This window comes from Oncorhynchus kisutch, linkage group LG12 (genome assembly GCF_002021735.2).
Source record: "Oncorhynchus kisutch isolate 150728-3 linkage group LG12, Okis_V2, whole genome shotgun sequence".
NCBI lineage: Eukaryota > Metazoa > Chordata > Actinopteri > Salmoniformes > Salmonidae > Oncorhynchus > Oncorhynchus kisutch.
This window is the reverse complement of record NC_034185.2, coordinates 27085841-27113686: the sequence shown is the minus strand read 5'-3', so window position 1 is coordinate 27113686 and position 27846 is coordinate 27085841. Positions and strand designations below refer to the sequence as shown.

Below are 27846 nucleotides of genomic sequence, written 5' to 3'. Positions count from 1 at the left end.
ATGTGTGGAATGGACTGGAGCCATGGATGAACAATAGAAGTTGCTCTTGACTATTAAGTCACATGGATCCATTGTTGATCATGTGACATCATATGATCATTTAACCCATTTTGCAAACCCTTTTTATTTATTTACAGTAATTATGCCCACTAACTACTTAGAAGTCACATTAAAAAAGCATGCAATTAGATTACATGATTTCTACTTAATTTTAAGGTCAGAACAGTTCAACGCAACATCCAACTAAACAACCTACATTGCTAATAAGATACAACAACAAAATAATTGGGTCATCTTCAACCACACTAAGCCCTTGTTCCTTTCTTATAAAAATTACATTAAAAAAATTATCTAACATTTGAGTTGTAGAGATGTAGAGAGTGAGTGTGTATGTGAGTGTGCACATGCGTGTGCGTGCTTGCACTTGTGCTCACATGCGAGTGTGTTACATAAGGGGTTATGACCTCTCAGTTACCATGAGCCTGAGGTCTCAGAAGGTAAACAGAACTGTTTTAGCTGGTTAGCGCTCATGAGGAATGAGCTAGTGGAATCCAGGAATTCACTCTCTGAAAGTGATCTGTCACAGAGCGTTACCTCAGCAGATGCATCTGAAGTTCACCACTACCCTCCACCTCTTCACAACCCAGATCAAATCAAATGGTGTTGGTCACATACACATGGTTAGCAGATGTTAATGCAAGTGTAGCGAAATGCTTGTGCTTCTAGTTCCGACAGTGCAGCAATAGCTAACATGTAATCTAACAATTCCACAACTACCTAATACACAAATATAAGTAAGGAATGGAATATATACATATCAATATACGGATGAGCAATGACAGAGTGGCATAGGCAAGATGCAATAGATGGTATAAAATACAGTATATACAGTACATATGAGATGAGTAATGCAAGATATGTAGATCTGGACACCCTGTCCAGACAGACCAAGTGTGACTCCGTACTAAGACATTGGCAGCTCATAAAGCTGAACTGGTCTCAATCAGATGGAGGAAGTGTTATTTTCAGTATGTGAAGACAACCTCCTGCTGGGTTCAATGACCCTTGAGGAATCGCCTGCCTGTCCTCCTGTCCAGCCTTTTGTGCTTTAAATTGAAGAACCCTTTTTGGTTTCAGGTAGAACCTTTTTGGGTTCCATGTAGAACCCTTTCCACAGAGCATTCTACATGGAACCCAAAAGGGTTCTACCTGGAACCAAAAAGGCTTCTCCTATTGGGACAGCTGAAGAACCCTTTTGAACCCTTTTTTTACATGAGTGTAGGCGTGTGTGAGAGTGGCTGGTGCTGACACAAAGGCCTCTCTCTTCTGTTCATGGCAGCTAGATGACATAAAATGCATTTTTACTGATGATTGTCTTATGTGGGCTATGTGACAGGATTGAGAAAATGCTGACTCGCTGGTTTTCATGTAAAAATAGTACTAAGCGACCTCAACTTGTTTAGTGTGAAACGACGCAAGCGGAAAAAGAGAACATGGGGTTCTCCTCCTCACCACAGCCTTGCTGAAGCTGATGGATCTTATCTGAAAGATATCATACACCGCGCCCTGCCTAGCTGTCTCACTTCTGAGGGACGCAGCAGAACATGTTGACTTGCATATACAATAATAGAAATATGTCTGGGGAAAAAACTGTCACTACAGGAAATTTACCAGGCGTGAATACTCTAATTTATATTCAGACTGCCAGGCAGACATATAACGTTACTAGGTGTTATAACTTCACTCAGTCAAAACAGAACATGATCGCTTCAAAACAGGTGTAGAAAAACCCCCATGTCTGTGCCATCCCTGCAGGCATAACCATATTCAATTGAAAGACAAGTCTGTGCATCATAATTCAACTTGAATGAATTGAAATCAAAAACAAAAGCTTAATTAAAAGTGTCACACCCTGATCTGTTTCACCTGTCTTTGTGATTGTCTCCAACCCCTCCAGGTGTCGCCCATCTTCACCATTATCCACTGTGTAGTTATACCTGTGTTCTCTGTCTGTTGGTTGCAAGTTCGTTTTGTTTGTTCAAACCTACCACCGTTTTCCCCCTTGCTCCTGTCTTTGCTATAGTTCTTGTTTCCTAGTTTCCCGATTTTGACCATTCCTGCCTGCCCTGACCCTGAGCCTGCCTGCCGTCCTGTACCTTTGCCTCACCTTTCTGGATTACTGACTTCTGCCTGACCCTGACCCTGAGCCTGCCTGCCGTCCTGTACCTTTGCCCTACCTATCTGGATTACTGACTTCTGCCTGACCTGACCCTGAGCCTGCCTGCAGTCCTGTACCTTTGCCTCACCTTTCTGGATTACTGACCTCTGCCTGACCTGACCCTGACCCTGCCTGCCGTCCTGTACCTTTACCCCACTTTTCTGGATTCTGACCTCTGCCTGACCTGACCCTGAGCCTGCCTGCCGTCCTGTACCTTTACCCCACCTTTCTGGATTCTGACCTCTGCCTGACCTGACCCTGAGCCTGCCTGCCGTCCTGTACCTTTGCCTCACCTTTCTGGATTCTGACCTCTGCCTGCCCTGACCCTGAGCCTGCCTGCCGTCCTGTACCTTTACCCCTCCTTTCTGGATTCTGACCTCTGCCTGACCTGACCCTGAGCCTGCCTGCCGTCCTGTACCTTTACCCCACCTTTCTGGATTCTGACCTCTGCCTGCCCTTGACCTGTCCTTTTGCCTGCCCCTGTTTGAGTAATAAACGTTGTTACTTCGACACTGTCTGCGCCTGGGTCTTACCTTAAACCTGCAGTTGTAGCTGGGAGATTGACTGTAAGCCAGCGGTGGTTGGCTTATGATCTGGAAGAGGCCAAGGCTCAACTACAGTTGTCCTGCCCGGAGGGTCAGTGTCATGCCACGAAATGACTTTGTGTTGAACGATGAGACCGACAGACCCTATATACAGTTGAAGTCGGAGGTTTACATACGCTTAGGTTGGAGTCATTAAAACTCGTTTTTCAACCACTCCACAAACTTCATGTTAACAAACTATAGTTTTGGCAAGTCGGTTAGGACATCTACTTTGTGCATGACACAAGTAATTTCCAACAATTGTTTACAGACAGATTATTTCACTTTTAATTCACTGTATCACAATTCCAGTGGGTCAGAAGTTTACATACACTAAGTTGACTGTGCCTTTAAACAGCTTGGAAAGTTCCAGGTAAGGATGTCATTTCTTCAGAAGCTTCTGATAGGCTAATTGACATAATTTGAGTCAATTGGAGGTGTACCTGTGGATGTATTTCAAGGCCTACCTTCAAACTCAGTGCCTCTTTGCTTGACATCATGGGAAAATCAAAAGAAATCAGCCAAGACCTCAGAAAAAAAATTGTAAACCTGTACAAACAATAGTACGCAAGTATAAACACCATGGGACCACACATCCGTCATACCGCTCAGGAAGGAGACGCGTTCTGTCTCCTAGAGATGAACGTACTTTGGTGCGAAAAGTGCAAATCAATCCCAGAACAACAGCAAAGGACCTTGTGAAGATGCTAGAGGAAACAGGTACAAAAGTATCTATATCCACAGTAAAATGAGTCCTATATCGACATAACCTGAAAGGCTGGTCTGGTCTGAACTGTTAGGCAATAATGACCATCGCCTAAGAACACCATCCCAACCGTGAAGCACGGGGGTGGCAGCATCATGTTGTGGGGGTGCTTTGCTGCAGGAGGGACTGGTGCACTTCAAAGTAGATGGCTTCATGAGGAAGGAAAATTATGTGGATATTTTGAAGCAACATCAAGACATCAGTCAGGAAGTTGAAGCTTGGTCGCAAACGGGTCTTCCAAATGGACAATTACCCCAAGTATACTTCCAAAGCATACTTCCAACGGCAAAATGGCTTAAGGACAACAAAGTCAAGTATTGGAGTGGCCATCAAAGCCCTGACCTCAATTCCATCGAAAATGTGTGGGTAGAACTGAAAAAGTGTGTGAGCAAGGAGGCCTACAAACCTGACTCAGTTACACCAGCTCTGTCAGGAGGAATGGGCCAAAATTCACCCAACTTATTGTGGGAAGCTTGTGGAAGGCTACCCGAAAAGTTTGACCCAAGTTAAACAATTTAAAGGCAATGCTACCAAATACTAATTGAGTGTATGTAAACTTCTGACCCACTGGGAATGTAATGAAAGTAATAAAAGCTTAAATAAACAATTCTCTCTACTATCATTCTAACATTTCACATTCTTAAAATAAAGTGTTGATCCTAACTGACCTAAGACAGGGAATTTTTTACTAGGATTAAATGTCAGGAATTGTGAAAAACTGAGTTTAAATGTATTTGGCTAAGGTGTATGTAAACGTCTGACTTCAACTCGCGTGACAGTCACTTTCAGTTCCTACCAAGCCTGCCTACTGTCATCTGCTTTAGGGGAAACATTTATTTTTTAAAGTGACAGAGCTTGGTTAGGGAGAAAGTCCCTCTCTGTTTTAGTGGGATATAATAGATGACCTACATAAATCTAATCCTGATGATTTAGTATGTTAGTGGATGTGTTCAGCAGTGCTATGTCAGCTTCTTAAACCTCCAGGCATATGAACGCGGCGGTGACAGATTGTTTATATTCAAACTACAGAATGCCTGACCTAAAATTACTGCTAGTAAGTAAATAGAGGGGCAGGGTTGATTTATTTTAAACGCTTAAATGTAAAAAATACTCCAACTGTAATCTGTTAGTTAGATGTAAAATAGTTCTCACAGAGATGATGGTACATAGATATGAAGCAACAATATAACGTTGCCTGCAGGCCAGAGAAAGCGAGCTACTGCATGTCAGATGTGTAAGGTAAAGGCGTCCGCATGCTTCCCAGCCGAAACGGGCAAGTTGGTGGATATATTATGATGACATTTTGCTACGTTTTTGTTTGTTTTGGACTTTGGCAAGGTTTTTTTTCGGCTGTTCGGGCACACACATTTTTTCTTGAGGCAAGCCGAAGTTGGTAGACGAAGTCTATGCCCCTTCGTTGGTGATTGGTCAACAGTTGGGATTCTTCAATAAAGTATTGTCATTCAATGAGAGATGGCTCGTTTTCATGTGCATTTATTCAGAGAAATAATGCTCCAAACATCTTAGTTAGATGTCAAATTGAATGACAGATTTCTTGAGATATCAAAATCGGACTATTTTGAGGATACTGGCTATGCCGTCTCAAAATATAAAAACAGTACTATTGCTAATTTTTCAAGCAAAGGTTTTTTGAAGGGAGTATGGGACCACACTCGTTCAGCCAAACTGAAGCATGCTGACGCCTTTATTGAACGGGTAATTCAGAGAGTCACACAATACCAGTGGTGTCTATTCATGGACGCCAAGGGAAGCCAGGCTTCCCCAAAATAACAATAATAACAAATTATTTTATCTTTCGTATCTCTGTGTTTCATAATATTCCTTCAATTCACAAGAGGCTGAATTTATCTCACAGGAGAAAGCAACTGAGCGAGTGAAACACCACCCCTCTGTCTCTCTACATGTAAGCCATCTATCTGATACTGTACGGTCCAAACAAGTATGACTTTGTTGCCGCGTGTGTTGTGGAAATACTTCTTAAAAATATCTCTTAGACACCGGAGCATGTGAATTCAATATAGACTTTATTACAAAGTAACAAGCCAAGCCTGTCCATGGAGCAAACTGCCGGTCCCAGAATCAGAGATCTCTTTACATACAGTTTCAGTATGACACAACATACATAGTCACTCATCTTCATGTATATCATCCACATCTTTTGGTATTCTGACACTATTGTTCCCTATTCTTACTTCTAGTCTATCTATGTCCATCTTTCCTTGGTTTCTCCTCCCCTTCTTGGCACATATTCAAGGGAATAGATTATATTGGTGGCGTAAATGATACAAAAAAGTATACAGACATACAGATATTGCAGGTGCATGTCCAAGGACATCCACAGGACTATGCAACTGCCTCCCTCAATCCCACACTGACCCTGACACACACACACACACACACACACACACACACACACACACACACACACACACACACACACACACACAACTCCCCAAGCCCACATTGATTGTGCTCACCACTGTGAGTCACACAACACATGCACCGGAAAATCCCCCATACCTGTAACATTGAATGCAAGTGAAGCCAGCGAGCATTTGGCCTCCCTTGACAACAAAAAAATTATACAAAATTTGACAATCAGCTTTGAGCTAAACTGAGTGAACTCAACTGTGAATGGTCCTGGCAACAACAACAACAAAAAGCTTGGATTTGGCGTCTCTCCTATCAAATCGCTTTGAGAGCGTTAAGAGAAAATCGTCCCATTCCTAAATTAGCGATGGATGGAGTAAGGGATTTGGACTTGTGGTTTTACTTAATTCTCCATACTGGCCAATAATTATAACGGCAATTTTGATCCAACCACATTGTTATGCCCGAGGCCTGAGGGGATGGAAGTTCAATATTTACAGTAGCTAGATGTAGAAGGCTAAAGTTAACTAGCTAACGTTGCTCATGAATGGAAGTTAGGCTAGCGAGCAAGCATTTTAGCCAGTCTAGGACAACAAAAAATACAAGTGTGTACTGTATGACAGTGTGATAGACTGTTTCATCAACATGAGAGGAGGATGGTATTGGCGTTTCTCTACGAGTAGGGTGAGTCAGCATGTTTTTCTACTTGCGCGCACACACACACACACACACACAATCAGAGATCAGAACCATTGACAGCCAAGTCATATCTAGCTGATGTTGATTGGACTAAATAGTTTTTGGTATCTTTTAGTTGTCACTGTATTAGACTAAGCAGAGGAGATTTGAGGATGTTGAAATGTTGAAGTTGAAATGGTGCTGGAAAAGTGGAGGCAGCTCCTGTTTTCTTTGCGACTTGCGGTAAATCTCTGTGGTTCTAAATCAATAGTTGTTAGCGGTCCGAAAATGTCGGAAACATTAACTTGCTTAACCATGTTGATGGTCATGTAACTGTTTGTTACATGCAACATGCGTTGTGGACAGAGGTTGATATCCACTTTTGTGATTGAATTTATTCTGCCACTGTCTTCTTATTGTCTTGGCCTGTCACGGTCGCAAGGCATATCAATTAACAGCAAACAACGCAATTATTACAACACATACAGATTTGATCCAAGCATCGCTACTGCACAATACAAACATATTGTCACATAGTCTCCATCCATTTCAAGTAGAGGACCTGATGATTATCCAGTACCACAGACTATTATGGGAAGTGGTGGTGCTGTAATATTTCCATTAGAAAACTCCTTTGAGACAGCAAACCAGCCACAGCAGGTCTGAGCTGAGTGGGCTGGATGACAACGAGGACACAAACAGCCCACAATGGCAGCCATGCAGTTTTTCTCCTCCAGTCCCATTTGCTCTGAGCTTCTCTGGGGATTGTCGCTGGTGACAAAGTAAGCTTGTCATTGTAATAGAAGAGACAAAGTGGTCACATAAGACCAGCTTGCTGCTTAGTCACTTTTATTGTTTCAATCTCTTGATTGCCTAGTGCTGTGGTGTCTTGCTCAGTTTTGATCATTTTGTAGAAAATGTTGCTGCCATTCAAATAACACTAAACAACACAACATGAATGTAAGGTATCATATTCAAATCAACCTGCATTGAAAAAAGTTATAATATGAAAGCCTGTTCAAATCCAGGAAGGAAATTACTTTGTCAGATCACAGAGTACACAATGATAGGGACATTTGACAGATTTCCCTATCAAATTGCCTTGATTTCCGAGGCACGTGAATGCAACAGAGCCCACACAGCAGGCCCAACCGACCCAGTCCTAGCCAAAGCCCAGGTCCATGTGGCCCACCCTGGAGCTGAGCAGCACGGCCACCTGGGTACTTCCCCACCTGTTTGGCGTTCGTAAACAGCAGGCCCACAGGGGGGATTCTTTTCACCTTGCTTGCCCTTCACGCCACTTTCTGGACTCGTATGAAATAATGAGCTATTTGTATGATCTTGCCTTTTTCTTATATATATATATATATATATATATGTTTCCCATTCCACTGTTTAGTGTGCCTTTTAACTACTCCAGTAAATAGACATTAAAGCCTTCAGGGTAGCCAATTACACACCTTGGAAGAATTAAGAAACTGTTTTGTTTTGTACTCGAGAGAGTAAATTGCTGTGTAATCACACACACGGTCTGAATGTAAAACTCTGCATCTACTTGATAAACATTCTGTAATGCTTTTTAGAACATGCCCTAAATTCTCTTGTTTTTTAAAGTTTCAAATACAATTAAATTCTCTTTTTTGGAACTGAATGTAGATAAACAACGCAGTAAAAGTGAAGATCATTTGTGTATCTGATCTGGACATGTATATAAAAATATTACTACTCTACTATTTATAACAGTAAAGAAAAGTATGGGAAACATTCCTAAATGCTGAAACTACTAACATAGCAGCCTGAATCCATGTGACTGCAAAAGCAGTTTATCATTGAGGACTTTCTTTGAGGAGTCAATTGTTAAAGAAAAAAGAACAGTCAGATTGCTAACTGAAATACTTTCAAAGGGTATTTTCATGAGTAACAAAAAAGGGAAGTTTAATGTAGTAAGACAATGTGAAGATTAGACTATTGATCATGTTTCAGTTGTACTTTTCTATCTTCACAATGTCTACATCCCTACTATACATTCCTAGAACATTCTCAGGTGGTGTGAGCAGACCGGTACAATGTGCTAAGATCTTCAACTCACACGGTGGGAGCTCTGACCACCGACACTTTCAGCGACACATAACTTTGAAAGCCGCGGCCCACCCAGCGTTCCCCAGCCCTCACTCCACCCTTTCCCGGGGGCATGTGTCTGTGCAATGATAAAGTTGAGCTTCTCTCCAACCACAGAGAACTGGAATAATCTGGTTTGAACTGAACTGCACTGGGTTAGAGCTCTCCCTCTCTCTCGCTTACAAGCGGATGGATATCTGAGGCTGACATCAGGCTGCGGCTGGCGGTATCTTCCTCCTGCCCGCCTGCTGCGGTACTGGGGTTTCACTACTGTAACCTAGCAGCCCCATGTGGCCTCCTCGGCTCCCATGGCTACAGACAACCAGACACATCAGAGAGACAGTTAGAGAGAGAGAGAGAGAGAGATACAGACACAGACAGAGAGATGCAGTCACAGAGCGAGAGAGATATGCAGACAGAGAGCGAGAGAGATAGAGACAGTGAGATACAGACAGAGAGCGAGCGAGACAGAGATAAAGACAGAGTGAGAATGAAAAGAGGAAGAGAAGGAGGAGGACTAAGGAGTGGGGGGGGTGTAAAGGTAGAGGGAGTAAGGCAGGAGGGGAGGGGGTAAAGAGAGAAGTAGAGAAAGAAAGCGAGACAACAGAGGAAGGGAGAGGTAGAGAAAGATAAAGGGAGATGCGTGTGGGGAGGTGGCAGTTACAGTCTGTTGCAGGCCATGCCCTTGCTTGTGTAACAGCTATACTGTTCTGCTATGTGTCATGTTCTCTTGGGCAGAATGGATTGGATTTAGATTTCCCCACTGGTGCTATAACAGATGGTCGGTCTTCTCGGTTGAAAGTCTCGCCAATATATCGTTGTACCAAAAATTTATTTGTTTGTATGTTTTCTGTTATCTGTCTTTATAAAGTATGTGGCTATACTGTATATAAAAAAGACTTGATAACAAAGTTGCATTTCTTTCTATAAACCTTTGAGAGGTAAAATAAAGCGTCCACTCACCCTGTCCGTTGGAGTAGTAGATCCACTTCTCCTTGGTCTGTGTCGGGGGGCAGGTCTTCTTCTGGATAGCTTTCTCAATGATGCTGCTAGGGTCCTGAACCGGTCCCTTCTTCAGCACTCTAGAGCTCCTCTTCACGCTGCACACCACGATCACCACCAGCACCAGCAGCAGCAGCAGCACGATCATCCAGGGCAAGTGCTCGTTGATGTCAAAGTGTGTATGAGTGCTGGGCCTGGGGGAGCCCCTTCGCGTGGGCCTGTACCCTGATCTTTGCACACCCTGACCTACCCCTACCTCTGATCCATCCTCTACGCCGTCCATGGCCCGCTTGTTGGCTGCTGGGTGGGTGCGGCTGTGCTCACTGGGCACAGAGTGCTTGAGGTGTGGTGGAGTCTGTGTGGGGTCCTGGGCTCCGGCAGTAGTGGCCAGGTTCAGCACCTCTCCATCTTTGGGGCTGGCCTCGTAGGAGCCTGCTGCGGTGGAGTCCTGGCTGTTGCCGGAGCTGGGTAGAGTCGCCGTGGTACTCAGTAAGAGCTCTAAGACCTCAGAACCTGCTGTCAGGCTGAAGGCATCTAACCCACAGAGACACACGACCACAAATAGAAAGGGAAAGAGAGAAAGGGAGAGGAGAAAGAGCGAGATATAGGGGGAGGGAGATGCGGAGGAAGATAATAAAATTTAGTCAAAATTGTAAAACTTTAATTCCCACAGGCAATCTGCTGGACAGCCGAGGAGGGGGAGGGCCACGCCCTGGCCAGACCCCAGCAGTGCGCTCCAATCTAATGTGACACAAGAAGAGCACTAGATTGATCCTTCTACAGCCACCGCATTTATACAGTACTCTACTAAAGATCGAGTGAATTCCATTACAGCTCCAGTCTCAGCAGGGGATGAATGGGAAATTGATTTTGAGTTGAAAAGAGGTCAACAAAATATGCCTGAACACATTCACGTCACTGTTAGTCAATTGACATTGAACTAGATTGACCCTGATAAATTACTATTGCAGGTACAAACGTTGAAGCTACACTGCCTCTATAGGCTAGTGTTAAAACCAAAACAACCAATAAATAGGGGAGTTGTGTTAACTGCCACTGAACCAGAATCAATATACTGTAAAAATTCCCTTACCCTGAGCTGGAATACCCCCGTCTACGACTACAGTATTAAACAGATTAGCATTTCATTATGGCATCCTATAGGGGGATGCTTTTGGGATTGGCACCTGGATCACAGGTTACCCCTGTGCACAGGTAATTCAGAAGCAAGCTGTGTTACCAGCATCACCATCTCAACTACACTGATTTCAGTTCTTCACTGCATGGGGACACACTGTCCTGTCTTTGCGAATTTTGTGCAACAACCTCCTTCACCTCCCCTCTCATTGATAGACACAGTTGAGACTGAGGCATTGCGATCTCTGTAATACGTGTGGAAGTGGAACACCACCTTCAGCTATTCTCACTGAACGAAGGTGCAACTTAGGTGAGAGGCTATTTATCTACACACAAGACAAAGAGCAGTGGCATTAATGGTCTGTTACGGTAGGTTGAAACAGTGAAAAACTACTGACTAAACTGTGGACTAAAGCACCAGCAGAAGAAAACATGTAAGAGAGACTTATACAGTCCTGAGGCTGGAAATACTGTAGCTGCTTCCTTAAGTTCCAGACACCATAGGTTTATTTTGACAGTCTCAAATGTCTATCAACTTGTAAACCATCAGCAACAACAACTAAATAGTTAGTTAGTCTCTGAGAACTACACTACTATTCAAAAGTTTGGGGTCACATAGAAATGTCCTTGTTTTCAAAGAAAACATACATGACATGAGTTGCAAAATGAATAGGAAATATAGTCAAGACGTTGACAAGGTTATAAATATTGATTTTTAATTGAAATAATAATAATGTCCTTCAAACTTTGCTTTCGTCAAAGAATCATCCATTTGCAGCAATTACAACCTTGCAGGCCTTTGGCATTCTAGTTGTCAATTTGTTGAGGTAATCTGAAGAGATTTCACCCCATGCTTCCTGAAGCACCTCCCACAAGTTGGGTTGGCTTGATGGGCCCTTCTTACATACCATATAGTCAAGCTTCTCCCACAACAGCTCAATAGGGTTGAGATCCAGTGACTGTGCTGGCCAATCCATTATAGACAGAATCCCGGCTGACAGCTTCTTCCCTAAATAGTTATTGCATAGTTTGGAGCTGTGTTTTGGGTCATTGTCCTGTTGTAGGAGGAAATTGGCTCCAATTAAGCTAGGTATGGCATGGCGTTGCAGAATGGAGTGATAGCATTCATTCTTCAAGATGCCTTCTACCCTGTACAAATCTCCCACTTTACCACCACCAAAGCACCCCCAGACCAACACATTGCCTCCACTATGCTTGAGAGATGGCGTCAAGCACTCCTCCAGCATATTTAAAAAAAAATCTGCGTCTCACGATGTTCTTGTTTGTCATCTGAACACCTCCAACGTAGATTTGTCTGTCCATAACACTTTTTTCCAATCTTCCTCTGTCCAGTGTCTATGTTATTTTGCCCATCTTAACCTTTTATTTTTATTTTTATTGGTCAGTCTGAGATATGGCTTTTTCTTTGCAACTCTGCCTAGAAGGCCAGCGTCCCGGAGTCGCCTCTTCACTAATGACGTTGAGACTGGTGTTTTGCGGGTACTATTTAATCAAGCTGACAGTTGAGGACTTGTGAGGCATCGGTTTCTCAAACTAGACACTCTAATGTGCTTGTCCTCTTGCTCATTTGTGCACCGGGGCCTCCCACTCCTCTTTCTATTCTGGTTAGAGACAGTTTGCGCTGTTCTGTGAAGGGAGTGGTACACAGCGTTGTATGAGATCTTCAGTTTCTCACATGGAATAGCCTTCATTTCTCAGAACAAGAATTTCAGAAGAAAGTATTTGTTTCTGGCAATATTCAACCTGTACACACAAACACACAAATGCTGATGCTCTAGATACTCAACTAGTCTAAAGAAGGGCAGTTGTATTGCTTCTTTAATCATTACAATAGTTTGCAGCTGTGCTAACATAACTGCAAAAGGCTTTTCTAATGATCAATTAGCCATTTAAAATTATAGACTTGGATTTGCTAGCACAACGTGCCATTGGAACACAGGAGTGATGGTTTCTGATAAATGGGACTCTGGCCCCTTATGTAGATATTCCATTACAAATCAGCCGTTTCCAGCAACAATAGTCATTTACAACATTAACAATGTCTACACTGTATTTCTGATCAATTTGATGTTATTTTAATGGACAAAAAAAATTCTTTCAAAAACAAGGACATTTCTATGTGACCCCAAACTTTTGAACGGTAGTGTATGTTGCCATAGTAACATTTTCCATGAGTAACTACTTTTGGGAATGAGTAGTGTCTTCTCTGACCCCCAAAAAACTGTTTAACATTTTTCACATACAGTATGTGACTCACCACCTGGATTCGGTCTTACAGTGTGTAGCAAAATCTGAAATGTTGTTTTTTACATTGGATAAAAGTAGAGACTCAGAGCTACAAAGGGACAATGGGAAAATAATTCTGCATTGAAAGTTGATCAACTTGTAAATTCACTTTTGAGAAAATGGCCTTTGAATGTTTTGGTATCTAGTGAAGAGCTCTTCTTTGTCTACACCCATTCAGCATCGTTCACACCTTCTTAAGCTTTAGCCCCACCCATCTCGCTTCGCTCTCGGAGCACACACTTGACGCTCTGGCCGATGATTTGTTTACCTCTGGATAACATGAAAACAGCCTAACCAGTTCTGCTGGCAAGAATTTCCTTACACTTTTTGGCAGACTTTTCCTGACACTGGCCATATTCAACATGTGTTGTATACACATCACGTAAAGTTAGCTAACGAGCCAGCCAGCTAACGTTAGCTAGTTAAACAACAATGAACAGTTCCAACATTGACACAGTGCTGGTAGCTAACCAACAAGGTTCAATGTTAGCTAGCTAACAATAGGCTCTAGCTAGAAAAGCAAACGGCTCTGGAATACAAATAATAACGTCAGCTAGGGAGCCAGCTAGCTAACACTAATGTTAGCTAGCTAGCTTAGACATATACAGTGGGGCAAAAATAAATTTAGTCAGCCACCAATTGTGCAAGATCTCTCACTTAAAAAGATGAGAGGCCTGTAATTAAATTGCAAATAAATTAATTAAAAATCCTACAATGTGATTTTCTGGATTTTTTTTCTTCTCATTTTGTCCGTCATAGTTGAAGTGTACCTATGATGAAAATTACAGGCCTCTCTCATATTTTTAAGTGGGAGAACTTACACAATCGGTGGCTGACTAAATACTTTTTTGCCCCACTGTAGTCTATATTATAGACAGCCTAATATTTGGTTAGTAGAAAAAAAGAGTAACGTTTCACTTCAATGCTTATATGTGTTTCCGATGAGAAACCTTTGTGATATTTTTCAATATGACCTGTTAGGCTACATAAGAGGACTGGCCACCCCAAATATGCTCTCTCTAATTCTCTCTTTCTTTCTCTCTCTCGGAGGACCATGCCCCAGGACTACCTGACATGATGACTCCTTGCTGTCCCCAGTCCATCTGACCGTGCTGCTGCTCCAGTTTCAACTGTTCTGCCTTATTATTATACGACCATGCTGGTCATTTATGAACATTTGAACGTCTTGGCCATGTTCTGTTATAATCTCCACTCGGCACAGCCAGAAGAGGACTGGCCACCCCACATAGCCTGGTTCCTCTCTAGGTTTCTTCCTAGGTTTTGGCCTTTCTAGGGAGTTTTTCCTAGCCACCGTGCTTCTACACCTGCATTGCTTGCTGTTTGGGGTTTTAGGCTGGGTTTCTGTACAGCACTTTGAGATATCAGCTGATGTACGAAGGGCTATATAAATACATTTGATTTGATTTGATAACACTTGGCTGTTGGGAAGAAAAAACAACAGCCACTACAAAGGAACCTATCTCTCTGTTGAATGTATAGCCTTAATGGCTTCCCCTGGTCTTCCTAAGCGTGTGATGTGTCTAAGTAAAAGGGCAGCCGTTTACCCAGTTTATTCCACTTTTCCCTCGATAAGCAATTACAGAACAAATGTACAGACATGACCTTTGTGGACAAGAGTGAGAACAAGCAAGTGAGGAGTTTGGGATTGAATGGAAACAACAACATGTTTTCCACCAAAGCAGTGTTGTCTGTGACAAGATCAAACATGTCACTTTATCACTGTACAGTACCTGTTGGCCAGGTCAATGTTTGATATGACGGACTACATAGGGAGAATAACAACCATGTGGGGACATTTTGTTGAGGAACACAAGCCTGTTCTACAGTCTGGGCTTCCCCTTGAGTTTCTACATGAAACAACCCACTTGAGGCGATGTCTAGAGTGATACTCAAATTAAACACATAGCAAAATAGCCTGGGTGGGGGAGCAACAGCTATAAATTAGTTTAGGGAGCCGGGTCCACTGTCCCAGGGCACTGCCTTACCTTTGTGTACTGGGCCAGCTGAGGAATAGGAGGGCTCCTGGATGAAGGTAGACTGTGCAGGTCCTGGGAGGGTGGGGGAGTTGGGAGAAGCAGGTCCACAGATGTTGTCTGTCTCTCTGGTGCCTGTTGCCAGTAGGGGCAGACCTTGGGCCAGACAGTCTGTGTGTGTCCTGCACCTCAATACACTGGAAACCACATCCGAGAAGCTCCCTCGCGTGCACACCTTACAGCTCACATCCTCCACCTCGCTGCCCCTTTTCTTCACCCCTGAGCCCACAGGGCACAGGAAGTGGGGAGTGCAGGTGTCCCCCTTGGCGAAGGTGTCCGGGGGGCAGTTGCAGACCCGGTCCATGGTGGCCGTGCAGGGGAACTTCTCAATGAGGGGGGCGCGGCAGGGCCTCCTGCAGCGGTGGCATTGCTGAACCCCATTCTCTCCGCGCGTGAATGTGCCCTCGCCACAGCGGCTGCACTCCCTCACGTTGGTCTGGTTGCAGTGCCTGGACACGAAAGTTCCTGCGGGGCACTTGTCACAGACCAGTTGACTGCCAGTGCTTTGGTCTGTGTGGTAGTAGTGGCGGGCAGACAGGGCCACTATCTCAGTGCCAGGGCTGGGTGTCAGAGGCTGGCTTGAGGCCTCACCAACCACACTGTACAGTAGCTGAGAACAGAAAGAAATGACAACAGAGACAGTGTTGAGCTTAGACAATGTACTGCCGAAAAGATGGAAACACATAGAGTCGCAGGTCGCAGCTCATTTACCAAATAAATGGATGTGTGAAGTCACCCCTAGAAACCCCCAAACTCTCTGTAGTTAAAGGACAGTGAGTCAAAAACATTTGCAGTGAGTCAACATTATAGGACACATTCTCAACCCTAACATGCTGACCAGACCGGATAAATCGCGTGCACATGCATCGCAAAATAAATGTAGAAATCCATGTTATTCAATTATTGCACCCACACTGCTCACGCTCGCCAACGAGCGTCTGCGATGCCAAGGGCTAAAATAGAACTTCTTTCTATTTCTGACGCAGACCACGCTGAAAGTCCTGCCTCTCCCATCTCCTCATTGGTTATACCCACGTGGGTGGTTGAAAGACGAACTGTTGCCGGTCTTGGTGGTAATAATATGAAAGTTTAGATGCCGATCACGTATAAGTGCAATGATGAAAAGGCCTGGAAGGAGGAGAGATGACTAGAAACGTTCCGGTTGGACGTTTTATGTGTGGATTAATTGTCGGAGTAGAGGACCTTGTGCATTTCAGGTAAAATAACAACTCAATGTTTATATCCCAGGACAAATTAGCTAGCAAGTGCAAATTAGCTAGCTAAATTACCATACATGTTTAATGCTTTTCGATCTGTCCCCAAATTAATGTAACTGGTTCAGAGTTTGTTTTGGTATTTTAACCTGCGTGTCGTGATCGCGTTTGGTGTAGGGGGACAAAATAAATGTATGCAAGATAGCGCACCTGCGCAGCCAGTTTGGGTTCCGTGTAATGCTAAGCCACCTACAGGCTTTCTCACTTACTGCAATGTGACAGAAACTAGGTCATGTGTCATGCTCTAACGATGCCACCACTATGGAGTACTCAGTCAATATTCACGTAATAATAAGAAATTCTCCTACGACTACAACTTCATTGTCGATTTTTTGTTATACAGAAATAACAAAAAATGCAGAAAAGCTGCTGTTGTGGTCAATGTACATGTAACCAGGTCAAAAATCCCAACCCTACGGTTCGTAATTCTCCCATGTAGGGAAATACAGACTGCAAGAAGAGCCCTGTGGCTTTAGGATATTTGGCGTGGGAAATGTGGGGACCTGGTGTTGAAGTAGGCTACACGTAGCTATGTGTTTGGAAAACATTTCGTCACAGGTAAGACATTTAACTTGTTTAGTATAGTCCATTTGTACCTCCACTCACCACTTGTAGCTGTATAGTCCGTTTGGTGGGTTGTTGGTCTTGACTAGCTTAATTAATGTTCCGGTCCGTAGCTAGCTAGCATTCACGTAACTGCTTGCACCGTCATAAAAAGGGCCATGAGTGAGGGAAGCCCTACAATATTACGTTTCCTATTCAGTGAGAATGCTCTGGAGCAGGCAATGTTGAAAAGTAATCTTTAAACATCTTGTACTTTTCTTAAATGTAGTTTTGTAATACACTAAAACAAGTAAACAACAAGAAAATTGGGTTTGAAAAATGTCAAGTTTTTACTGTGGGTTAACCTATGTAACCACAGGTTGTTTTTCCCAGAGGCGGCAGGTACGCGATGTTCTATCTAATACCGATTTGGACTATGGATAAATATATTATGTCTACAATCAATGTAATTCCATTAGTACTAATAGAATGTTGCGTTTTTCTGTTGTCATCAGTCTTTTGGTGTTGTTGTCACAACCTATAAAATAGTCCCAAAAAATGAATTTGAAATAACTTTGTAAAGAGACTAAATATATATCCGTCTATTTTTAATCAAGTCGAGCTCAACATAGTTGTATTTAGTTATTTTAATATTTACAGTGCATTCGGAAAGTATTCAGACACCTTGACTTTTTCCACATTTTGTTACTTTACAGCATTATTCGAACATGGATTAAATGTTTTTTTCCTCAACAATCTACACACAATACCAAATTATGACAAAGTGAAAACATGTTCTTAGAAATGTTTCCAAATGTATTAAAAATAAAAACAATAAATACATTATTTACATAAGTATTTAGACCCTTTGCTATGAGACACGAAATTGAGTTCAGGTGCACCCTGTTTCCATTGATCATCCACCTGTGTTAAATTCAATTGATTGGACATGATTTGGAAAGGCACACACCTGTCTATAAAAGGTCCCACAGTTGACAGTGCAAGTCAGAGCAAAAACCAAGCAATGGGGTCAAAGGAATTGTCCATAGAGCCCCCGAGACAGGATTGTGTCGAGGCACAGATCTGGGGAAGGGTACCAAAAAATGTCTGCATCATTGAAGGTCCCCAAGAACACAGTGGCCTCCATCATTCTTAAATAGAAAAAGTTGGGAAACACCAATACTCCCCCTAGAGCAGGCTGCCCGGCCAAACTGAGCAATCGGAGGAGAAGGGTCACTCTGACAGAGCTCCAGAGTTCCTCTATGGAAATGGGTGAACCTTCCAGAAGGACAATCACCTCTGCAGCACTCTATCAATCAGGCCTTTATGCTAGAGTGGCCAGATGGAAGCCACTCCTCGGTAAAAGGTACATGACAGCCCACTTGGAGTTTGCCAAAAGGCACCTAAAGACTCTCAGACCATGAGAAACAAGATTCTCTGGTCTGATGAAACCAATATCGAACTCTTTGGCCTGAATGCCAAGCATCACTTCTGGAGGAAACCTGGCACCATCCCTATGGTGAAGTATGGTGGTGGCAGCATCATGCTGTGGGGATGTTTTTCATTGGCAGGGACTGAGAGACTAATCAGGATCGAGGGAAAGATGAACGGATCAAAGTACAGAGAGATCCTTGATGAAAACCTGCTGCAGAGTGCTCAGGACCTCAGACTGGGGTGAAGTTTGACCTTCCAATGGGACAACCACCCTAAGCACACAGCCAATACAACGCGGGAGTGGCTTTGGGACAAGTCTCTGAATGTCCTTGAGTTGCCCAGCCAGAGCCCGGATTTGAACCCGATCTAACATCTATGGAGAGACCTAAAAATAGCTGTGCAGTGACACTTCCCATCCAACCTGACAGAGCTTGAGAGGATCTGCAGAGAAGAATGGGAGAAACTCCTCAAATACAGGTGTTCCAAGCTTGTAGCGCCATACCCAAGAAGACTCAAGGTTGTAATCGCTGCCAAACGTGCTTCAACAAAGTACTGAGTAAAGGGTCTGAATACTTATGTAACTGATATTTTCATTTTTGGGCAAACATTTTGAAAAAACAGTTTTTGCTTTGTCATTATGGGGTATTGATTATGGGGTATTGATGAGGGGGAAAAACAATATAATCAATTTTAAAATAAGACTGTAACATAACAAAATGTGGAAAAAGTCAAGGAGTCTGAATACTTTCTGAATTCACCGTATGGTAAGGACATCCATCCAAGGGACATGAAGATATGTTAGATTCTCAATAGCAAGCACTTGAAAATCCATTCAAATTACAGGTACCACAACTTGGCTGATGTTCTAAACAGCACATTGAGGAACTTCCTCAACATGTTATCTGGTGAAAAAACAGAGTAGCCAATGTTCTGTTGATGTGTGATGACCTTCAGTTTGACTTTCGCTGAAGGGAATTCTTTCAGGACCAGTAAACGCTGCCATTCTGAAGTGATTATGGCTTGAATGTGTTCCATGGCAGTGAAATGCCATCCGCATCCACAACAGCCCTCCTACAATCCTTTCACTGCATTTACAGTACATCCAGTCTAGCCCTAATGCATGTTTTATTTCCTCTTAAATGTGGAGCTGGCTGGGATGTGACTCTTGTTTTCTAAATTATTTGGCCAGGGTGCCAATATGTCACAGAAATATGATGTTGGAGGCAATAACCGCTGATAGGCAGGGAGAGCAAGGGAAGCTGCATCATCACTTTCTGTACATGCAGGATCCTGTTAAAAGTTGGGAGGCAAATCCAGAGTGCTTTTAATGGTTTACACACTGCAGTAGACCTCACAGAGAAATGAGAATGCCCTAATTCAGGTGTTTTCAAAGTCTGGGCCTCCCTTCAGAAACAACCATTTGTTGCGCAATTGCACCTAACCATGGGCACATTCCTTTACCCAGGCGTTGCTGACGCATGGCAGATCTTACCATGCCTGGATAGGTCATTTATGTATCAGCTAACCACATCAAGGTTGCGTTTCCTTGCTCAGACGTCGCATGAATTGACCAATGGTTGCATGCCACACAATCTACTGTGCCGTTTGGCACAAGATTGCTATAATATTTGATGTGGTTAGCAGCTATCTGATAAGTAAAATACCTATCCAGGCGTTTTAAGATCTGGCCTGCGTCAGCAATGCCTGGGCAGAGCAACACGCCCCATGTGTTATAGCAATCTGGTGCCTGATGGCACAGTCAATGATGTGGCATGCAACCATTGGTTGCATCCTGTCGGGCTGTATCACCGCCTGGTACAGCAACTGTTCAACCCACAACCGCAAGGCTCTCCAGAGGGTAGTGAGGTCTGCACAACGCATCACCGGGGGCAGACTACCTGCCCTCCAGGACACCTAGACCACCCGATGTCACAGGAAGGCCATAAAGATCATCAAGGACAACAACCACCCGAGCCACTGCCTGTTCACCCCGCTATCATCCAGAAGGCGAGGTCAGTACAGGTGCATCAAAGCAGGGACCGAGAGACTGAAAAACAGCTTCTATCTCAAGGCCATCAGACTGTTAAACAGCCACCACTAACATTGAGTGGCTGCTGCCAACATACTGACTCAACTCCAGCTCACTCTAATAATGGAAATTGATGTAAAAAATGTATCACTAGCCACTTTAAACAATGCTACTTAATATAATGTTTACATACCCTACATTACACATCTCATATGTACATGTATTTACTGTACTCTATATCATCTACTGCATCTTGCCATCTTTATGTAATACATGTATCACTAGCCACTTTAAACTATGCCACTTTTATGTTTACATACCCTACATTACTCATCTCATATGTATATACAGTGGGGCAAAAAGGTATTTAGTCAGCCACCAATTGTGCAAGTTCTCCCACTTAAAAAGATGAGGCCTGTAATTTTCATCATAGGTACACTTCAACTATGACAGACAAAATGAGAAAAACAATTCCAGAAAATCACATTGTAGGATTTTTAATGAATTTATTTGCAAATTATGGAGGAAAATAAGTATTTGGTCAATAACTAAAGTTTATCTCAATACTTTGTTACAGTGCCTTGCGAAAGTATTCGGCCCCCTTGAACTTTGCGACCTTTTGCCACATTTCAGGCTTCAAACATAAAGATATAAAACTGTATTTTTTAGTGAAGAATCAACAACAAGTGGGACACAATCATGAAGTGGAACGACATTTATTGGATATTTAAAACTTTTTTAACAAATCAAAAACTGAAAAATTGGGCGTGCAAAATTATTCATTTATTTATTTCGCAAGGCACTGTATATACCCTTTGTTGGCAATGACAGAGGTCAAACGTTTTCTGTAAGTCTTCACAAGGTTTTCACACACTGTTGCTGGTATTTTGGCCCATTCCTCCATGCAGATCTCCTCTAGAGCAGTGATGTTTTGGGGCTGTTGCTGGGCAACACGGACTTTCAACTCCCTCCAAAGATTTTCTATGGGTTGAAATCTGGAGACTGGCTAGGCCACTCCAGGACCTTGAAATGCTTCTTACGAAGCCACTCCTTCGTTGCCCGGGCGATGTGTTTGGGATCATTGTCATGCTGAAAGAGGCAGCCACGTTTCATCTTCAATGCCCTTGCTGATGGAAGGAGGTTTTCACTCAAAATCTCACGAAACATGGCCCCATTCATTCTTTCCTTTACACGGATCAGTCGTCATGGTCCCTTTGCAGAAAAACAGCCCCAAAGCATTATGTTTACACCCCCATGCTTCACAGTAGGCATGGTGTTCTTTGGATGCAACTCAGCATTCTTTGTCCTCCAAACACAGCGAGTTGAGTTTTTACCAAAAAGTTATATTTTGGTTTCATCTGACCATATGACATTCTCCCAATCGTCTTCTGGATCATCCAAATGCTCTCTAGCAAACTTCAGACGGGCCTGGACATGTACTGGCTTAAGCAGGGGGACACGTCTGGCACTGCAGGATTTGAGTCCCTGGCGGCGTAGTGTGTTACTGATGGTAGGCGTTTGTTACTTTGGTCCCAGCTCTCTGCAGGTCATTCACTAGGTCCCCCCGTGTGGTTCTGGGATTTTTGCTCACCGTTCTTGTGATCATTTTGGCCCCACGGGGTGAGATCTTGCGTGGAGCCCCAGATCGAGGGAGATTATCAGTGGTCTTGTATGTCTTCCATTTCCTAATAATTGCTCCCACAGTGGATTTCTTCAAACCAAGCTGCTTACCTATTGCAGATTCAGTCTTCCCAGCCTGGTGCAGGTCTACAATTGTGTTTCTGGTGTCCTTTGACAGCTCTTTGGTCTTGGCCATAGTGGAGTTTGGAGTGTGACTGTTTGAGGTTGTGGACAGGTGTCTTTTATACTGATAACAAGTTCAAACAGGTGCCATTAATACAGGCAACGAGTGGAGGACAGAGGAGCCTCTTAAAGAAGAAGTTACAGGTCTGTGAGAGACAGAAATCTTGCTTGTTTGTAGGTGACCAAATACTTATTTTCCACAATAATTTGCAAATATATTCATAAAAAATCCTACAATGTGATTTTCCGGAATTGTTTTTCTCATTTTGTCTGTCATAGTTGAAGTGTACCTATGATGAAAATGACAAGCCTCTCATCTTTTTAAGCGGGAGAACTTGCACAATTGGTGGCTGACTAAATACCTTTTTGCCCCACTGTATATACATATGAGATGAGTAATGTAGGGTATGTAAACATAAGTGGCATAGTTTAAAGTGGCTAGTGATACATGTATTACATAAAGATGGCAAGATGCAGTATATGATATAGAGTACAGTATATACATGTACATATGAGATGTATAATGTAGGGTATGTAAACATTATATTAAGTAGCATTCTTTAAAGTGGCTAGTGATACATTTTTGACTTCAATTTCCATCAATTTCCATTATTAAAGTGAGCTGGAGTTGAGTCAGTAAGTTGGAAGCAGCCACTCAATGTTAGTGATGGCTGTTTAACAGTCTGATGGCCTTGAGATAGAAGCTGTTTTTCAGTCTCTCGGTCCCTGCTTTGATGCACCTGTACTGACCTTGCCTTCTGGATGATAGCGGGGTGAACAGGCAGTGGCTCGGGTGGTTGTTGTCCTCGATGATCTTTATGGCCTTCCTGTGACATCGGGTGGTCTAGGTGTCCTGGAGGGCAGGTAGTCTGCCCCCCGGTGATGCGTTGTGCAGACCTCACTACCCTCTAGAGAGCCTTACGGGTTGTGGGTTGAGCAGTTGCTGTACCAGGCGGTGATACAGCCCGACAGGATGCAACCAATGGTTGCATGCCACATCATTGACTGTGCCATCAGGCACCAGATTGCTATAACACATGGGGCGTGTTGCTCTGCCCAGGCATTGCTGACGCAGACCAGATCTTAAAACGCCTGGATAGGTATTTTATTTATCAGATAGCTGCTAACCACATCAAATATTGTCTGTCATAGTTGAAGTGTACCTTTGATGAAAATTACAGGCCTCTCTCATCTTTTTAAGTGGGAGAACTTGCACAATTGGTGGCTGACTAAATACTTTTTTCCCCCACTGTACTGTACTCGATACCATCTACTGCATCTTGCCTATTACCATTCTGTACTATCACTCATTCATATATCTTTATGTACATATTCTTTATCCCTTTACACTTGTGTGTATAATGTAGTAGTTGTGGAATTGTTAGGTTGGATTACTCGTTGGTTATTACTGCATTTTATTTATTTATTTATTTTACCTTTATTTAACCAGGTAGGCAAGTTGAGAACAAGTTCTCATTTACAATTGCGACCTGGCATTGTCGGAACTAGAAGCACAAGCATTTCACTACACTCGCATTAAAATCTGCTAACCATGGGTATGTGACAAATACAATTTGATTTGATTTGATGCATGCAACGTCTGTGCTGGGGTACGCAACCACCTCTACAAACCCTGGTCTTAATTGCATTTTTAAAACAATGCCATGCATAGTTGAAGTCAGGCACTGGAGGAGACAGTCATCAAATTCTGCTGATGACTGGACAAATTCCCCTCTACAGACCAGGGGCCCTAAGGAGTCTGTCCACTTCCCAGGACTCATTACTAATCAGTAACAGTGGTCTCAGGACTACATTTTTTGTAGAATCTTCTGAGTTTCATTCGGTTATGTAAAATCATCATGTGAAAATCGACCCCTTGAGAAGGAAAGCACATTTGAAGATTAGGGGTAATTAAGGGCAACATCATTACTCAAACCATCAAATTTTTAGCCGACACACTCTGCCTGTTGATGATGATCATGAGGAACAAAATGTTCCAGCTCCAGCCACATCACATATTTACCCAATAAAAAGCAAGTGTGCAACTGGTAATATTCAACATGTGACACAATGAAGGTACATTGGTTTGGTGGCCTGAACAGCTGTGTGTGTGTGTGTGTGTGTGTGTGTGTGTGTGTGTGTGTGTGTGTGTGTGTGAGAGAGAGAGAGGGAGAGCGTGCGAGGAAAGCGAGTGAATGTCCCTCCCTTCTAGCTCAGATAAGAGCAGGCTCGTGTCCCTGCATCTCCTGTTTGAAAAAACGCACTGCTGGCATCCTGTCAGGAGACTGCTGCTGTCGGAGAGAGACTGCCCATCAACACCACACCTCACCGCCTGTGAGTGGCCATGAATCACTGATAACTACCTCTATCACTCTGAATCTACCTCAAGCCTCTTCAGCATTTCATACCTGCCATGCAGGATACAAAGAGAAGGAGGATACATACTGTAGTATAATCTTGTTTGTAGATATCTATTCAATCGTATCCTCTAAATCTAATACATTTGATACATGATGGATCTGTATAGGCTACACAGCTGTTGATAGGACATTATTAATACTGAAGGGAAAAGCTAAAACCATAGCATCACTAGTTCTATGACTCATATGTTTCGAGCTGAACCCCAGGAGGTTAGTGATAGTGATATCAGGATGCTACCTCCCTGGCTGGAGGACAGAAGGGAGAGAGGAGAGGAAAGGATGGGCCAGCCCGTTTATGCCGTGTCACTGCAGTGCTGCTGCTGGTTGCAGGGCTGGTTCCTGGAGACAGCCAGACTCAGCAAAATCTGCACTACTTGCCTGAACACTCTGTAATTCAACCTCCAACAACAACACACCTGCCCCAAGATGCACACAACCCCTTTGTACAGGGCCTCTTTGCACATCATGCACCCAACAGTAACACAAAGAAAATGCTTAGGCGTTTGGGCAATGGTTTTCAATCAGCATGGTTCAGTGACATATTGAACCAGAACCATCTATCGGTTTCAACAATTTCTCATCCTTACTGTGAGAGGATGATGTGATCCATCTTTACATTTTCTGCATGAGACATCTGTGACAAGATGGCACACCCAGATCCCTAAGTATACTGTCAGTTATGTGCCTAAGGTCTAGGGGTCGAGTGCACATGATGACAACCCCTGTGATTGTAAGTGTGTGTGTGTGTGTGTGTGTATATGCCTGTCCACGTGTTAGGTAACACCTCAAAATTTTGCCGACTGCATAGGCAAGCATATCTCTGAGCACACACAAAGGGAAAGTGAAAGCATTCATCAGAAATCTTTCACTGAGAAACGGGAAATGGACAGACACACTGCCATTTGGCAGGTGTATTTATTTTATTTTATTTTACATTTCCTGACATTATCTGAAAATAACCGCATATACAGTACATACATGTGCCGCAACATGCTGCATTTCAGTGTTGTTGTCAGAGCCTCTAGTATCATCCACAACATCTAGCTCACAGCCTAACTGTGCTGTTGTACATGGAAGATATGGATGTTTGCCACAACAGTGCAAAAGTAACTATGTGTGTATCTTGAACATCATTGAGATTTCCATAAGCCATTACAATAACAGCTAACACACAACCAAACCAGCACCTGTTGCAACATCATCATGCAACTAAACATGGAGGAAAAGTGAGTCTGTTAGGATGCAGTCATGCCTCATTTATCACTGACAAAAGCCAGTGAAGCCTCCTCCTTCATGGGCCAGTGAAGAATATTCTTCCTAATGTCACAATGTACTGCCAACAACGCATCACAAACAACCAGTGGACTTCGCCTGAGAGAAGATGCACAGAGGGGCCCAAACACAGAACTGACTGACATGCATTGTAATATTTGAATGGAAAATATAATTTTGTTAAAATATCTGTTCCATGGTGATGCTAGGAGATAAGGACACCCCATTTACTGCTTAAATGTTAATCATTGATTGTAGTGGATGATGGACTACATTATCTGTAAAGAAGGTTAGATACCACCGTACTATCAGGATTTGGCCCGATAATACAAATAAAAAATAAATAAATTGATAACTAGACATGCATAGATTTCTATTTGGTATGTTCTCTCTGGCTGATATGTTGGTATAGTGCTCATATAAACATTGCCCTGCACTGTAAGTTCTGAGTCCATTCCGAAATGTCAATAAGGCCAAAATACATGGATCTATGTATAAATGAAAACATTACTTAAATATACATGTTAAATTGGATGGAGGCAGGGTGGGTCAACATCCACTACAGTATTTCAAATGTAGTCAATGTTTTCCCTATGTTTTTCTCCAGCATGGAGAAACAAAGCTTGAAGTCTTTGTATGTGAACCTGAAGTCTTTGTATGGGATGTTTTCAGTACATATATGATCTCATAGGGGTAGAGTCCCATGATAGCTGTTTGAATACAGGGCTTCTTAAGATGATATTATATATCATAAATATTTTACAGTAAATTAGTGTACAATGAATTCATGCTAGCTAATAACAAGAAATGATTCCCATTTACAGGTAACCTGCAATATGATGAATATTTGTGCCATTCTCATTGGGCAAACCATTCTCATTGTGCTATTGTTCTCCATCCTTCCATTCTGTTCTGACAATAGATATGTTTATATATATATATATATATAAAAACATATATATATATATATATATATATATATATATATATATATATATATATATATATATAGTAGCCTATTATATAAGATTACCTGTACAATACATGAATTATAGAATAATCAAAGTTAACAATATATTAACTTGACTAATTGCACATACCGGCAAGTTTAAATCGGGACAAACGCAAAAATAGGCGATGTCTCTTTAAATCGAGAACCTGCCGGGGAGTAACGTTACTCCTATAATAAGAATAAAATAATAGACAAAGGTGCCTTGTACTTACCGCCACAGACATACAGAGCACTGACATTTTCCAGTTCTGAGCAAATGTTTGGCTACTTCTCATCGCACAGGGTGGTACATCATTCCTGCATGAGCAGGACACATATTCTAGAAACGCTACTGGCTATGAAGCAATACCAACAATCTACTGCTGGTGTTCCTTCAACCGGCAGTTTTTTATAGTCTGTGTGGCGAGGGTGGACTAGCTTCAGATAGTATGAGATGAGAGATTGGTTCTGAAAGAATTGTATAATTCCCATAGCGATAATGGATAAGAAACTGAAATTCTGCCTCCTTTGGTCCAGGTTCCTGTGCGGTCTATGCAGCAAAGCCAGGGCGATGACTGAATAGGGCGGGTACTGGCGACAGACGTCACCAACGAAACTCGGTACTGGCGCTCCGCTCGCCCAAACCAAACGCAGTTGACTCGGTTTCCAGGAAGAAATTGCATTTACATTGGGAGACAAATGGAAATACAGTATGTCGGATTTATATGTCTGGTGTCCTTTACTTTCAAATACACCAGCATGAAAAATAACTCTGAGGCTCAAACTGAGGTTACATTTCATGTTGATGAAGCTATGTAGATTATA

At 42.8% G+C, this 27846-nt stretch overlaps 1 protein-coding gene across 1 annotated transcript in view; it reads right to left on the bottom strand.

Moving 5' to 3' along the window:
* The window catches only part of tnfrsf21 (tumor necrosis factor receptor superfamily, member 21), a 42847-nt gene extending 15238 nt beyond the window's left edge, over positions 1–27609 (bottom strand). Inside the window, exons 1-3 of the mRNA XM_020496624.2 lie at positions 27255–27609; positions 15208–15865; positions 9719–10291 (exon numbers count right to left, since the gene is read on the bottom strand). Coding sequence (XP_020352213.2) covers positions 9719–10291; positions 15208–15865; positions 27255–27317 — 1294 coding nt within the window. The 5' untranslated portion in view covers positions 27318–27609. The remainder of the gene's footprint in view (positions 1–9718; positions 10292–15207; positions 15866–27254) is intronic.
* Between the last annotated feature and the right edge of the window lie 237 nt (positions 27610–27846).